This window comes from Miniopterus natalensis, chromosome X (assembly GCF_054644295.1).
Source record: "Miniopterus natalensis isolate mMinNat1 chromosome X, mMinNat1.hap1, whole genome shotgun sequence".
NCBI lineage: Eukaryota > Metazoa > Chordata > Mammalia > Chiroptera > Miniopteridae > Miniopterus > Miniopterus natalensis.
This window is the reverse complement of record NC_142103.1, coordinates 101079066-101093687: the sequence shown is the minus strand read 5'-3', so window position 1 is coordinate 101093687 and position 14622 is coordinate 101079066. Positions and strand designations below refer to the sequence as shown.

General features: G+C 43.4%; 1 protein-coding gene across 2 annotated transcripts in view; it reads left to right on the top strand.

Moving 5' to 3' along the window:
• EGFL6 (EGF like domain multiple 6) overlaps positions 1-12470 on the top strand; it is a 33596-nt gene extending 21126 nt beyond the window's left edge. For both annotated transcript variants that reach the window (XM_087829319.1, XM_087829318.1), the window contains exons 5-9: positions 65-184; positions 1571-1705; positions 5762-5884; positions 10604-10930; positions 12346-12470. In XM_087829319.1, the coding sequence (XP_087685445.1) occupies positions 65-184; positions 1571-1705; positions 5762-5884; positions 10604-10930; positions 12346-12356 (716 nt within the window). In that variant the 3' untranslated portion in view covers positions 12357-12470. The remainder of the gene's footprint in view (positions 1-64; positions 185-1570; positions 1706-5761; positions 5885-10603; positions 10931-12345) is intronic.
• The last annotated feature ends 2152 nt before the right edge of the window (positions 12471-14622 follow it).

The following is a 14622-nucleotide window of genomic DNA, read 5'->3' as shown; positions in this document are numbered from 1 at the left end:
TTTCTCGGTACAGTGTTCCCTGTCGTCTTGGGAGGAGGGGGCTAATCCTTGCCTGCTTTTTCAGACTCTCGGACGTGTGCCATGACCAGCTGCCAGTACGGCTGTGAAGACACGGAGGGCGGGCCGAGGTGTCGGTGTCCGTCCTCGGGACTCCGCCTGGCCCCGAACGGAAGGCTCTGCATCGGTAGAGCAGCGGGCATCGCCTCCGCGCCCTGGCCCCTTCCCTTCACCGCTCCCTTTGCTTCATTCCTCCTTTTCCGCTGATCACAGTCTGCTCGTTGGCTAGACATTGCAAGCTCCTAAAAGTACAGATTTATGCCATTTCTGAGACAACATTGTTACCCGCATATGCTCTAGGCACACTTTGGAGTGCTAGAAAGAACACTTCTTATTTTGGGATTGCCTACTGCTGTAGTGAAAAAAGAATAAAAATAATTTTACTTTAGTATATTTACCCTGCACATATTACTTCAGCCACCAAATTGTATGACCTCATAGTACTGTACTTAATTATATTGCACCAAATCTACATAATATTTAGAGCAAGGAGCACATAGCATTCATAAGCGATGTCAAACCAAATCAGACTGTTGAAAGAGTTCTTACTCTTTTTGATTTAAATAAGGAAATATCAGTGTGATTTAATATTCTTACTTCCTTACTACAATAGAGATATTTTTCACTCAAGGTGCTGGATGTTTATCATGGATGTATATAACTTGATAAACTGCATTTAGAAAACTCAGCCAAATAGGTCCTAAATCAGTTAAATGCTTTTAAAAATCACGTAAATTAAAAATTTGGCTCTGCTCTTTGAGAGTAATCAAAAAGATTTAATTGGAATCACAGGTTTAGTACTCCGTAGTAAAGTAAGATTTCTGTGACAAGGCTGATTTCTGATCGAACTGAATCCACGAACTGAATCCACATTTCTACCCACCTCTTTGACTGGTCGGGCGTCGTTTTTATTGGAAGGGGAAGGGTATGTGCAGGAAAGTGATCACTGAAAAGTTATTTTTGTCAGCCCATCAGTTATTTATTAATTATTTTAAGAATGCAAAGGAAACAATAAGCCATCACTCACTTGTATGTTTAACCACAGTTCTAAAATAACAACAAAACATCTGTTTGGCTTGAAAACTGAAAGTGAAAGCAAAGCCTGTCTTAGTGGTTTGGTGGACAAGCTGTCAGCCCCTCTATAACATGACTCTCAGGGAAGGGCAGGAAGCCTGTTGTCCACTAAAGCTGCACCCTTACATCATTACACTTGACCCACGACTTACGTATCAGTGCACTCTTAGAAACCACATTTCTGTGATTTGGGTCAATATTGCAGGACTTGGGGGAGCTTGCAAATGAAGTAATTCTTTTGTAAAATGTGAAATTTAAACATTGTATTAAAATGTAGCTATCTGACTCTGTTTTCAAAAAATGTATATGCTCTGCAGTGCACAGAGCTAGAAAAATACGAATTCACTCAGCAAACACGCTCTCCTTGCGAGGCTGCGTGTGTGTCCCAGAGGGAGAGTGCTTTCCTGCCGTCACTGACGCTTCTGGCTCTCCGCCCCAGATATCGATGAGTGTGCCTCTGGCAAAGCTGTCTGCCCCTACGATCGAAGATGTGTGAACACATTTGGAAGCTACTACTGCAAATGTCACGTTGGCTTCGAACTGAAATACGTCAGCGGCCGATATGACTGTGTAGGTAAGATTTGGTGGCACCTTTTTCTTTTTCCTGTCCCCACCAGACCTGCAGGCTTTCTCTACAGCTATTTCAGTTCAGTCTATTTGTTGAACAATCTATGGTACCAACCAGCTTAACAACACAGAACAAGTTACATTTTTTACATTTCTGGCGTTTAGGGAACTCTGATGACATGAATTATATGAAGCGAGGTCAGTAAAGATTTGAACTAAGGAACTTCGGCCTGTATCGCTCTGTTACGGTGATGCCAAGTCACAGGGCAGAAGCCTGTTCCCTGATACCTCCAGGGAGGTTCCACAGGACTGGGTGTGAAATACCGTGGAGAGCTTCCAAAGAAAACAAATCTTTGTGATTTTAAAGGTGATTAAGATTAGCATCTGAGTTCCATTTGTGGCTAAATTAAAAACTGCAAGGCTACTTTGTGTGCACATCTACAAAAGCAGAGCTGGAAAGTGATGGAGAAGAGAGCTAGTGCACTCTTCACCAGGGCGAGTTCTGCAAAGTTTCAGTCCAAGTGCAGCAGGCAAGCTCAGACCAGCCTGACCTTGCTCCTGGCAGGTTTTGAACTAAATGCCTATATAGCCCTGGCCGGCGTGGCTCAGTGGTTTGAGTGTCAGCCTGTGCACTGGAGGGTCAGAGGTTCAATTCCCGGTCAAGGGCACTTACCTGGGTTGTAGGTTCAAACCCCATCTGCCCGGTCAGGCCGTATGCTAGAGGCAACCAATCAGTGTGTCTCTCTCACATCCACGTTTCTCTCTCCTTTCTCTCTCCCTCTCCCTCATCTCCTCCACTCTCTCTAAAAATCAATGGAAAAAATATCCTCACTCCTTGGGTGAGACTTAAAAATATAAAGCCTACATATTCAGATGATGTCAGTGGCTCCAAGCTAGTCTTGTCCTTTGTTAGCTAGGAGTTCAAAGCCCTTCCTCATACATAATTTATTTCTTGATATTGTGACTTAGTTCTGAATTAGACAGATGGAACAGTTAAGAAACAACCTAAACATCTTACAGATTTCAGCAGTATTGATAAGCAGATGAGATTGCTGTGGGGGTGGTAGGTACAGACACAGTCGCTACCTACCCGGAGTCAGGCAAGCTGGGGCTCTGGGCCAAGGCACTGGGGGTTATGAACACCTTAGTTCTGTGGCCATGCTTGGTTTGTTGGCAGTGTTAATGGTTGGCCCAAGTGTAAGGGATGGTAGTCTTTCAGCATGCCCTGTTACCACAAGTTTGTTCACAGGGTGTTCACATTTTTATTTATTTTTATTTATTTTTTAAATTTATCTTTATTGCCCGGCTGGGTGTGGCTCAGCGGTTGAGCATCGACCTAGGATCCAGGAGATCGGGGTTTGATTCCCGGTCAGGGCACAGGCCCGGGTTGCGGGCTGCAGCCGATCAATGACTCTCTCATCATTGATGTTTCTATCTCTCTCTCTCCCTCTCCCTTCCTCCCTCTGAGATCAATAAAGATATATTTAAAAAAAATTATCTTTATTGTTGAAAGTATTATAAGTGTCCCATTTTTTACCCCCAGTTGACCTCCTCCACCTCGCTCCCACCCCCTCCCCAGGCCTTCACCCATTATTAACTGTGTCCATGGGTTATGCATATATGCATATAACTTCTTTGGTTAATCTCTTCCTACCCTCCACCCCCTTCCCTCTTTCCTCTGAAATATGATCGTCTGTTGCCTGCGTCAATGTCTCTGGATCTATTTAGTTCGTCAGATTCTTTTCCTCATTAGCTTCTTCTTAAAGAAGACCCTTCAACATTTCCTGTAGCGCTGGTCTGGTGGTGATGAACTCCTTTAGCTTTTTCTTGTCTGTGAAGCTCTTTATCTGACCTTCAATTCTAAATGATAGCTTTGCTGGGTAGAGCAGTCTTGGTTGTAGTTCCATGTTTTTCATCACTTTGAATATTTCTTGCCACTCCCTTCTGGCCTGCAAGGTTTCTGTTGAGAAATCAGCTGACAGTCGTATGGAGGAGGCTCCCTTGTAGGTAACTAACTGCTTTTCTCTTGCTGCTTTTAAGATTCTCTCTGTCTTTAACGTTTGGCATTTGAATTATGATGTGTCTTGCTGTGGGCCTCTTTGGGTTCCTCTTGTTTGAGACCCTTTGTGCTTCCAGGACTTGTAACTCTATTTCTTTCCCCAGATAGGGGAAGTTTTCTGTAATTATTTTTTCAAATAGGTTTTCAATTTCTTGCTCTCTTTTTCCCCCTTCTGGCACCCCAATAATAAAAATGTTTGGCCTCTTGAAGTTGTCCCTGAGGTTCCTTATACTATCTTCATATTTCTGGATTCTTTTTTCTTTTTGCTCTTCTGGTTGGGTGTTTTTTGTTTCCTCATGTTCCAAATTGCTGATTTGATTGTCAGCGTCCTCTACTCTACTGTTGATTCCCTGTAAATTATTCATTTCAGTTCGTGTAGCCTTCATTTCAAATTGGTCCTTTATTATGTCATCGATTTTCTCAATTATTTTCGTCATACTCTTACTAATATCCTTGAGCATCCTTATAACCATTATTCTGAACTCTGTATCTGTTAGTTTGTTTGGATCTATTTCATTTAGTTCCTTTTCTAGAGATTTCTCCTGTTCTTTCCTTTGTGACATGTTTCTTTGCCTCTGCATTTTGGCTGCTTCCAGGTGTTTGTTTCTATGTATTAGGTAGAGCTGCTATGCCTCCTGGAATTTGTAGAGTGGCTTTGTGTAGTAGGTGTCCTGGAGGGTCCAGTGGCTCTGCCTCCCCAGTCCCCTGAGCTGGGCCTTCCAGGGGCTCCCCTGTGTGGGCTGTGTGCACTGTCCTGTTGTAGTTGAGCCTTGGTTGCTGTTGGCGTCCCTGGGAGGAACTGACCCCCTGGCCAATCAGCCGTGAGGACCCGCTGCAGCTACAGCCAGAGAGCCGCTGTGCTGGAGACACCCCCATGGAGCAGGATTTACTTCAGTGGAGCTTTGGTGTTCACCAAGTGCGCCCCTTGAGTGTCACTCGTGGATGTGGCAGGGTTGTAATCCAGCGTGGTCGAGTCTGACCCCCAGGTGCACTGTCCCTGGGGCCTCCCAGGAGGTGCAAAGTCAGCCTGTGCCAGTGCCTTGCCCAGGGCCACCCAGCATGAGCTACACAGCAAACCGTAGTTGGCTGCTCCTTGTGCTGGGCCTGGAGGTGCCCAGGAGAGGCCCAGCTATGAGCCAGTGCAGCTGCCGCTAGTGCCAGGCCTGGGGCCGCTTATCAAGCCGCATGGGGCAGCTGCTGCTTGTCTGAGAGATTTTAGGAAAGTCCTAAGCATGGGGCTCGAGAGGCCACGTGCACAGAAAAGCCCCTGGAAATGGCCCGGATGAGCTGCAGGCGGGGAGGGGCGGGGCCTCCGGGAGTCACGGGGCGGGGCCAAGGGTGAGTCAGGTGCTGGCGTCTCAAACATGGCGCCTGCCTGCGGGCTGTGCGGGGAGGACTCGCCACAGGAGCCGTGGCCTCCGCCAGCCCTTCTGCCCGGGAGGAAGCCGCCCTCCGCCTCTCGCCCGGATCTCAGGCAGGTCAGTCCCTCCCCGAGTGTCCCGGGTCCTTTCAGGCCGCTGCCCAGCGCTGGGCTCAGAGGGAGCGTCCGAGTGAGTCCGCGCCGGGCCCTTGAGAGGAGCTGCTGGGGCTCCCGCGGCCTCCGCGACCCTCAGGGACAGTCCCCGCTGGTTTCACAGCCCGGAGTGTGGGGACGTCTCTTCCCGGCCTGGAGCCCTGGGCTGGGGGCTGCTGTGGGGCTGGGACCCCTGCTCCTCCGGGAAACCCCCGCCGCCGAGATTCCCTCCCGGGTTTCCCCGCGGCCCCGGGTGTGGGCCCGGCCGCGTCTCCGGGATTCAGCCCCGACCCGCCCGCGTCTCCCCCTCCTCCCGTCTCGGTGCTGCCTCAGCTCCCTGGTTGCGGGGCTTCTGTTCCACCGCATCTCAGGAGGCTCTGAGGGACGGCGGTTCTGTGTTTAGTTGTGGTTGTGCTGCGGTTGGGGGGGGCCGCGGTGCAGCCGTTGCCCGCGCCGCCATCATGTTTCCTCGCCGGTGTTCCCATTTTTAGATATAAATGAATGTGCTGCGAATACCCACGTGTGCAGCCCCCACGCCAATTGCCTCAATACGCCAGGGTCCTTCAAGTGCACGTGCAAGCAGGGCTATAAAGGCAGCGGGCTTCAGTGTTCCGGTAAGTAGCCTTTGGCCATGGTGTCTTAGCTATTCCCGGGAAACCTCTCCCTGTCTGCGTCCTCCCTCATCTGTTTCCAGCCCTCCCCCCGTGGGCGGGGTGCCTGCAGTGCTTGAAAATTGAACTCGGCCTCAGCGTTGTCTTCTCTGCTAGTCAGACCACATCTCCAATACTCCAATACTAAAGTTGTAGGCACAAAATTTAAAGACTAGCAAGGGTTCTAGATATTTTTCTGGTCGCAGCATACTTTCAAATTCTGAAAATAAGATTTAAAGACAACACTGAGAAACTATGTGTTGGTATAGACGATGTTATGGTGCTGTAACAAGCAATCCTAGAATGTCAGTGGCTTAGGCCCACAGCGTTTTTTAACCATGTGAATCAGAACTTTTTCCAGAATGCACAACCAAAACAAAGTATGATGAAGCTGATGTCACTGCGTTTCTCATCCTCAAACCTAGATTCACATTTTTAATGTATAGCAAGGAATCCCATTGTTCTTGCTTGTGAATTCCTTAATGCTTAGGTGGTAAGATCTTAAATTTATAAACCAAGTGTGTAATAATAGAATGTCACTGCTATTAACAGCCACAACAGTGGTTTACTTCTCACCCGTGCTATGTCTGGAAAGAGTTATCAAAGTGTTTCTTCTCCATGTCACTGAGGGACCCAGGCTGACAGAGGCCCCACCATCTTATGGTACCTCGGTAAGGGTTTGTCACAGCTGGGACAATCACACAACAGCTCTTAATTAATTCAGTTTGGAAGTAGAGGCAAAAATATATATAATTTTGTGTGTCCCAAAAGAGAAGAAAACTAGAAATCATGATGACCATCTGGAATATATCCCAAGGTAAGCCAGCAATGTTCCAGTACAGTCACTCCCCTGACAAACAGCATCTCACAGTGTTTAAAGTCATCCAGGTTTGTCCCTCTGATCACGTCAGGGTAACTAGGTTTGTTTTCTGCCCTGACCCTACTCTCTCATGTACCCATATAGCAGAGTTCCCATGTGTTCCAGTAAATATGGCCGCAACTTTTACCTTGACCTGTATCATAGCCCATGGCCCCATTTGGCCAACGCTCCTGGTGACACAACAGAGTGGCCACTCAGTGATGGCAAAAATAAGCTGTCCATACCATGACAGACACTGAGCAGCACACCTGTAACAGGTTCCCAGTACCCTGGTGGGCTGTGGTTGAGTGCCCCTGGACAGAGTGTGTACAAAAGAATGTAATCAAAGAAAGTGAGTCTAGGAATCAAATTCTATGACGAATTTCCAAAAGAACTGGGCAGCATTTAATCAGGAAGGAAAAAATAGTATGGAAAAGCGTAAATCTGCCTGTAAATATTTTAAGGAATGTGAAATAAAAATGGCTTCCGAAAGCAGACTAAGACCGATGGGTGGAAGTTACATTCTCTCTTAAAAACGACTGCCAGGTATCTGAGAGTAGAGCAGGCGACCCTGCTGAGTAGGGATATTCCACTGCCCAGGCTCTCAGGCCCAGGGCTCGAGGAGGGATGCCCATATTGTCTGGAGATGGGATTAAATGGCCATTCAGTCGCCAGCAACCTGATGCTGTGGTGTCTGTCCCTCTACAGAAGTGCCCATAATGTCCTTCTGGAACTTTATGCAAACAGAGAGAGATTGGCTGCGCATGCAGGGCTGTGCATGGGAGGGTTGGGGGAAAGGATGCCATAACCTTGAGAGGCCCCGAGAGAGGAGACTGAATAAATCAGTGTCCACATTGGACGAGTGGTTGAGGGTTCCCTCAGGCATCCCTCATGCGTCTTTACCTGGAGACTACCAGCTACATTCAGGATGGTGCAACACACCTTTGGCATATTGCTTTTGTAATAATAATAGTAATAGTATTGAAAATAAACTCTAGGAAGCTAAGGCCAAATATATGTTGGGCACTAATCTTAGTAATTGACATGTATTCGTTCATTTAAACCTCACCAAAACCCTAAATAAATGGGGAGACTGAAGCAAAGAGAGGTTAAGTATTGGTTGGAGGGCACATGACTAGAATATGTGAGAGCTGGGATTCAGACCCAGGAGACGGCTCCAGGGCTACGTGCTTAACACAAGATAAGTGTGTCCATGACCCATGGCTACTCCTCTGGGGTGAAGACCACTCCTGGGCCCCTCCCAGACAAGTTCTCATGACTAGCTTTTCTGCCATCCTTGCCCCTTCCTGTTTCCTGGATCTCATGACCTTGTATATCCCTCATCCACAATTAAGCCTTTCCTCCCAGGATTGTGTCCGAAGCTCAGATGAGAGGGGCGCTTCTCCTGCCAGATGAAATCACCTGGTGAACTAAACACAGGTGAATGAAAGTCAAAGTCATATTCCTCCCGAGAAAGATGTTCTCACATCATAGTGATCTTTTCTGAGTAAAGTTGGGATTTTTAAGTAGGTAGACATTTTGCACAAAGTGAGTATTTAGAGAAATTTCAAATCTCCCCGAGATAAATTGCCAACATCATCTACAGAAGAGTGACTTCTGAAAACTCTGGAATTCCTTACTTTTATGTCTGAGATCCCCCAACATGTCAAAGACCCTCCTACTGCAACTTCCTCCCACATTTTTATATTCTCAAGAAGATGATACAGTAATCAAGAAATTTTAAAGTAAAAAAAATCAGTTATGTCAAATTTGAAACAGCAATTCCCAGATAAAGCCAAATCTATCCATTCGTGGTCATGCACATGCATGGCTCCTTTATCCTTGCCGCAGCTCTCTCTTTACATACTAAGGGAGTGAAATTGTTGACACCACAAAGGTCGTGATGGCTTGATTGTTTTCCAATAGAAAAAATCAAAACTTCAAAACAGAAACTGAAAGCAGATGTTTAGGTTTGCCTGGTGTGGATTGAAACCCTCTCCCCATTATTTATTAAAGGTCCTTAGTTTTATGTTACTGATTGCATAAAGGAAATTTCCAGGGAATGGGTGTTTCCTGTTAAGTTTTCCTGCTGGGTCCTGGGAAAAGATTCAGGAACCATGCACAGAATTAGACAGTGGGGCCTCCAGGAAAAGGTCTATATCTGAGCAGCTTATTACAGTCAAAACTTAACATGTGATCTCTGGCAAAGAAGCTGAAACAGGCCACCTGAAGGTCAGGAAAATGAGTAATGATGTGTTATTTGTACTAGTAGTAGCTGGTTTCAAACCTATAACTACAGGCTATCATGTTGATAACTAAGACATTTCATTGAAAAGGGAAATGTAGCTCTTGCTATAACTGCCTTAGATTGATTTCAAAGTAAAAGCAATGTATTAATTTAGAGCATATATATTTTCAAAGCATTTTTCTTCTTTTGATTGCCCAAAATATATTGTGGACTTCTCCTTGTTTATTTTCTACCACTTTGGTTCACAGTGAATCAGCCAAATGATGGAGAAGGAATTGAACAGGAGAAGAGATTAAAACATTGCCAAGAAAAATGTTATTTCCAATTTATTTTATAGTATTCTTTTCAGGGACTGAAGTTGATGTCTACTCTCTTATTTCATTTCCCTCTAAACTATATCAAGGTAGTAGAATTGAATGCATTGTTTCAAGTGTTATTAGACCCTTTCTTGCTTAGTTTTAGATTAGCACATGCCTAGATATTTTATAAAATGACAATATCTTTTATTTTAAAGGTCAGTGTTTTTAATTTTTAAAAAATTACTTTTTTTAACATCAGTTGGATATTCTTAATTATCATGAATAAATCCTTGGAAAGGGGGCATGCATCTTTAGATTCTAGATCTTAAGGCATCTGAACCAGTCTAAAGAAAAGTAACACTTAATCCTAAAGAATGGAAATAGGACTGGGAAAACAGTCATTCATCTGCTTCACCCTCAAATTCTAGCTCTGCCCCTGGGTATCTGAGTGACTTTGAAAAAGTCTCTTAACCCAGTTGCCTCATCTATAAAACAAAGGTATTGGGCTAAATGACCTTTTTTCTACCTCTTGAGTTCTTCTACACTAATGTTTCCCCCCAAGGGTCATTGATCCACTGGGGGTATGAAGAATCAACCTAGAGGTGCATTTTTAAAAACAATTTAATTTAGTGGTGAGAAATAGAAAATGAATGTAAAACAGCAAATGTAGAAGCCTCTCTATAAATATTCAATAAATAAAATTCTTTCACATTAGATGGTAGCAGACTGAGGTTAAGAAATTCAAAGCGGAAAGAGAACAGGGAAGAAAAATTAGGTATATATACATTGAACCATAAATAACCATTTTTGTGGGTCAAAAATGGTCCATTGTTAACAATTTACATGGTCCAGCCTAATGCTATAGCTGTAATCTTTGAACAGAAAATTTGGACAAATCTATAGGGCTACCTGGACAATACCAGCTTTGGAGAATACCTGTGTCAAAGCGGAAATATTAGAGGACCCTGGAAAATCCATCACCTTAGAACCTGTAACCCAACTTGGTAGGAGCGGGTATTTCATCATCGTAGTCTCTGAAGTAAAGCAAAAGTATGTCCTCTAAGGAAAGGTAGTTAAGATACTACCATAGCATTGGACCTGCTTAAAACAGATGCAGATACAGTTCTTACAAAAATATCAAATGGGAGAGCCTCATGTGGGCTGATTCTGGAAACACTCCTTTCCTGCACTTTAACACTGTTTAAATGCTCTACTTTTTGTGAGTTATCTAATTATAGCCCAAGGTGGAACTTCTCATCTGTTACTGTTTGTTTTAGTTATCCCTGACAAGTCTGTGAAGGAAGTCCTCAGGGCACCTGGTACCATCAAAGACAGAATCAAGAAGTTGCTTGCTCACAAAAACAGCGTGAAAAAGAAGGTAAAAATTAAAAATATCATCACAGAACCTGCTGGGACTCCGTCCCCTAAGGGTAGCTTGAGGCCCTTCAACTCCGAAGAGGGTGTTTCCAGAGATGGGAACCTGAGTGGAGGGCGAAAAGGGAACGAGGAGAGAAAGAAAGAAGGGCTGGCAGGAGAGAAAAGAGATGAGACAGCCCCGAAGAACCACGTGGAGCAGGAGCAAAGCCTTCGAGGAGATGTGTTTCGTGAGTATCACTTTTGTTATTTTATACATTTTGTGAAAAATGAGTTGTGATTTCTCTGGGAAATGAAAGGAAAAAAGACAGATTCACTCCTTAAGTAAAACGTATTTGGCTTTAAGTCCTAAGAAGCAGGGTTCTCTATAAGGTTTCAAACTAACATCTTCTTCAAATACAAAATCAAATTTGCTCCTGTGGGACACAAGGAGCATAGGTCCTTTTCCGTTACCTGGGGGGGGGGGGGGGGGGCTGTTTGACACAGACCCTCTCGTTCCACTCCCAGAAAAGTTAGCCCGCCTGCCCTGCAAGCACAGTTGTCTGTCTGCCCAGATCTCCATGCAGTACACCCCAAACCAGAGAGACCCTTGCCAGATGGATCTGCCAAACCCTACATTTTTCCTTCTTGAAGGTACCTTTTATAGGCCCACTCAAGGAAAGTAGAATTTCACAGTCATGTGGTTATGATTTTAAAAACCGAAGTAGACAATTGTAGGGAAGAAAATTCTATAGCAGAACTTAAGCTTCAGTTTTCTCCATGAACTGGAGATCTACAGAATCCAACATAAGCCCCAGCCCCTGAAGGACGGTTTCCCCATTAGCCCACCCTGAATCCCCCGCACTGAGACTGCATTTCCTTCTTACCAGGCATCCGTTGCTCCCTCTATATTTTGCCTTGCCTGTTCTTGGCTCCATGGCTGTTGGATTTAACCACGTAAGAAGTAGACCCAGGACCACCCATCTAAGAACTAGTGTGCCAATGACATCATCTCCCCTAACAGAGAGAGGAAATCCCACAAAAGTATATTTCTAGAACCTGGGGAGAAGGGACATGTTACCTCCTCCCACCCCACTGCTTCTCTTTTGATTATTAATAAATGTCTTAGATAAAAGTGATTATAACTTATCATGAAACATTTTCAATACATGAAAACAATGACATGCCAGATAATCTCTGAATATGCAAATCAATATTTTAAGAAAAATCACTATACTACTACAAACTACCAAAATCTGAATATATCCAGATAATTCCATTTCAACTATATAGCTCTACATTAGATGTTCACAGGGAATATGACATTTCTTCTAGCCAGTTTTTTAAAGAAAATCATATTCTTTTATTTTTGCTTTTTTTCTTTAAATGGGAGTTCAAAAATTTCTCAAACCTTACCCTTCTCGGCATTCCAGGGCTTCCCAGGTTCGTTTAGGTGTTCCAGTGACCCTGTTTTCTCTGAGCATAACTCGTTCAGCATGGATAGCTGGCATGTGGAAAATAGAATATATTACTACTACTCAATGTCAAAGTGTGTTCCTGCGCAGTAGGGACACGAGTTTAGTCCTCTTTAATAGCTGTTAAATAGTTTGATTATACCATTGTTTTGAATATTTTGAAGTAACTTTTATTCCCTCTCCATTATTAGATCATTTTTGAAGCAGAACGTGTAAGGGCAAAACCGGAAAAATTGCCGTAGACAGTGTCATGCTGGTGTCGGGTGTATCCAGACGGCCTTTGATCAGTGGATGCTTGAATGTTACTGTTGTCTTCTGTATCTTTATATTTGACTTTTAACGTCCGTTCTCTGTGTTTGTTTGGGGTTTTTTTTTGACATTACATCATAGACACCCCTCCATTTTAAAAATACAAACAAAGATTGTAATGTACCAACAGGAACATTATTGTAAGATGTCTTTCTTGTATAGATGCATCAATATTTGCTTTAAATTCATTTCTGAATTGATAAAATGTGGAAATGTCAGCTTAGCTTTTTCACCCAGTATATTTGATTTGTCTACATGAGTTGATGAACCTCTCTATACAACATTTCTAGAATTACAAATAATAAACAAAAAGCACAGAGAAATATTTACCTGTGTGACTTTTATGACACTTTTTGGAAACTATGATGTCACAGATAGACTTTTACCTGAGTGGCTTAGCCTGATCTTTTATAACCAAATGTGTATATTTAAATTCTTTGTAATAATATCCAAATAATCACCTTGTGTCATGTTTTAAGTTTTTCTAAGTAAGAAAACGTGCTTGTTTGATTTTACATTTAGTTATGTGTATAATTATTTGTATAATTATGTGTATAATTATTTACTTTGCTAGGAAATGTGGTTTTTATTCTTTTCTCTATGGAAATACTTTATATTCTTAAAAATTCTTAAAATTACTTTCTATTATGGGAACACATGGCTGCTTTATTAGGCCTCATAAATGCAATGGAAATTAGCATAAGTTATTGAATTCAAGGCCTCAGAGAACCTAAAACTAAATTAAGCAAGTAGCAGGACTCAAAAAAAGATGGATGCCTTCTTTTCTGTTTCTCTTTTCTTCCAAATTCAAGAACAGCTTTGTGTGGTAATGAATCCTGAGTAAATTCTCTGAGGATGAAAGGATATTCTGCTTTAAGGTTCTGAGTGACAAATAGCTCTAAGATAGCTCCCAAATAGAAGGTTCTCTAGATATTTCCTTGCTCTCCCCTAAAGCAATGAAGGCATTGGTCTGCAGGGGGAAGGAAGGAAAGAGAGAAGGTGGTCCACTCATTACTCTTCAAAATTTGTGGTCTTACTCTTAAAGTTTTTTATACTGAAACTCTGGTGGGGGTGGGGAAACATTGTTTTTCTTTAGTGTGAAGTAATTTTGGCACACAAAGTCTACACAGGACTGTAGCTGTAGCTGTTGGGTAACTGTTAGTTATAGAAGCCCCCAAAATAGTGCTTCTAGTGAGACGAGTTGAAGACCTGCCTAGCTACGTCAAATCAGCCCACAGAATTATAAGAGATAATAAAGTGGCTGTTTTAAGACATTAAAATTGGGAGCGGTTTGTTGTACAGCAAAAGCTAACTGATACATGTGGTTTCAAATACTGTGGTAGAATCTGAAGAAGACTTCCTGTCCATTCAGTGACCAAGGAAATTTGAGGCCATAGTTGTGGCTTAGAATAAAGGGAGATAGAGGGGAGAACTTATAATAAACGACAGTGTCCCAGTGATCCAGATTAAAGGAAGAGATGTTGAACCAAAAATGAAATAGGGAGGCCTGGGAATCATGTTATATGTGGATAAAAAAAATCAATGCACAAAGCTGAGCTAAGTTGAATAATATTTCATGTTTCTCTAATATCTGTAGCAGAGACTTCTAGTTATCTACCTAGTATCCATTCTCACCTTTTTCCTTACTAATATAACCATATATAAATATACTTGGGGGGTTAGAGGGCAATGTACTCAACTAAAAGACTGCATTTCTCAAAATTCCTTTCAGTTGGAGAAGGCCACTGAAGCTTTGGTGGGCTTCCAGGAAGGATCATTCAAGGGTCATCAGCTGGCAGCCCACTTTTGCCACTTCTCTTCCTCCTCCCTGCCTTCAATGTGGTTGTGAAGGCACAAGCTCTATGAGCTACTTTGTGATCATGACGGCAAGGACCACACCCAATGAAGGAGTGCGTAGCTGGAGGAAGCCTGGGTCACTGATGACATTATGGCATCTCTACCCCTGTCCCAGGCTAGTCACTGCTCAATGTTTTATTAAGTGAAAGAAAAATAAATCCTTTTTTGGCCTACCTAGGATTTCAAAGCACAATCCAGACTCAGGTAACCACTCTCCCTGACCCCTGGGGGCTGCTTCTGCCATTTCCACGACAAGACCATAGCCTTGGGAACTAACTTCTTAGACCCTTGAATACCAACAT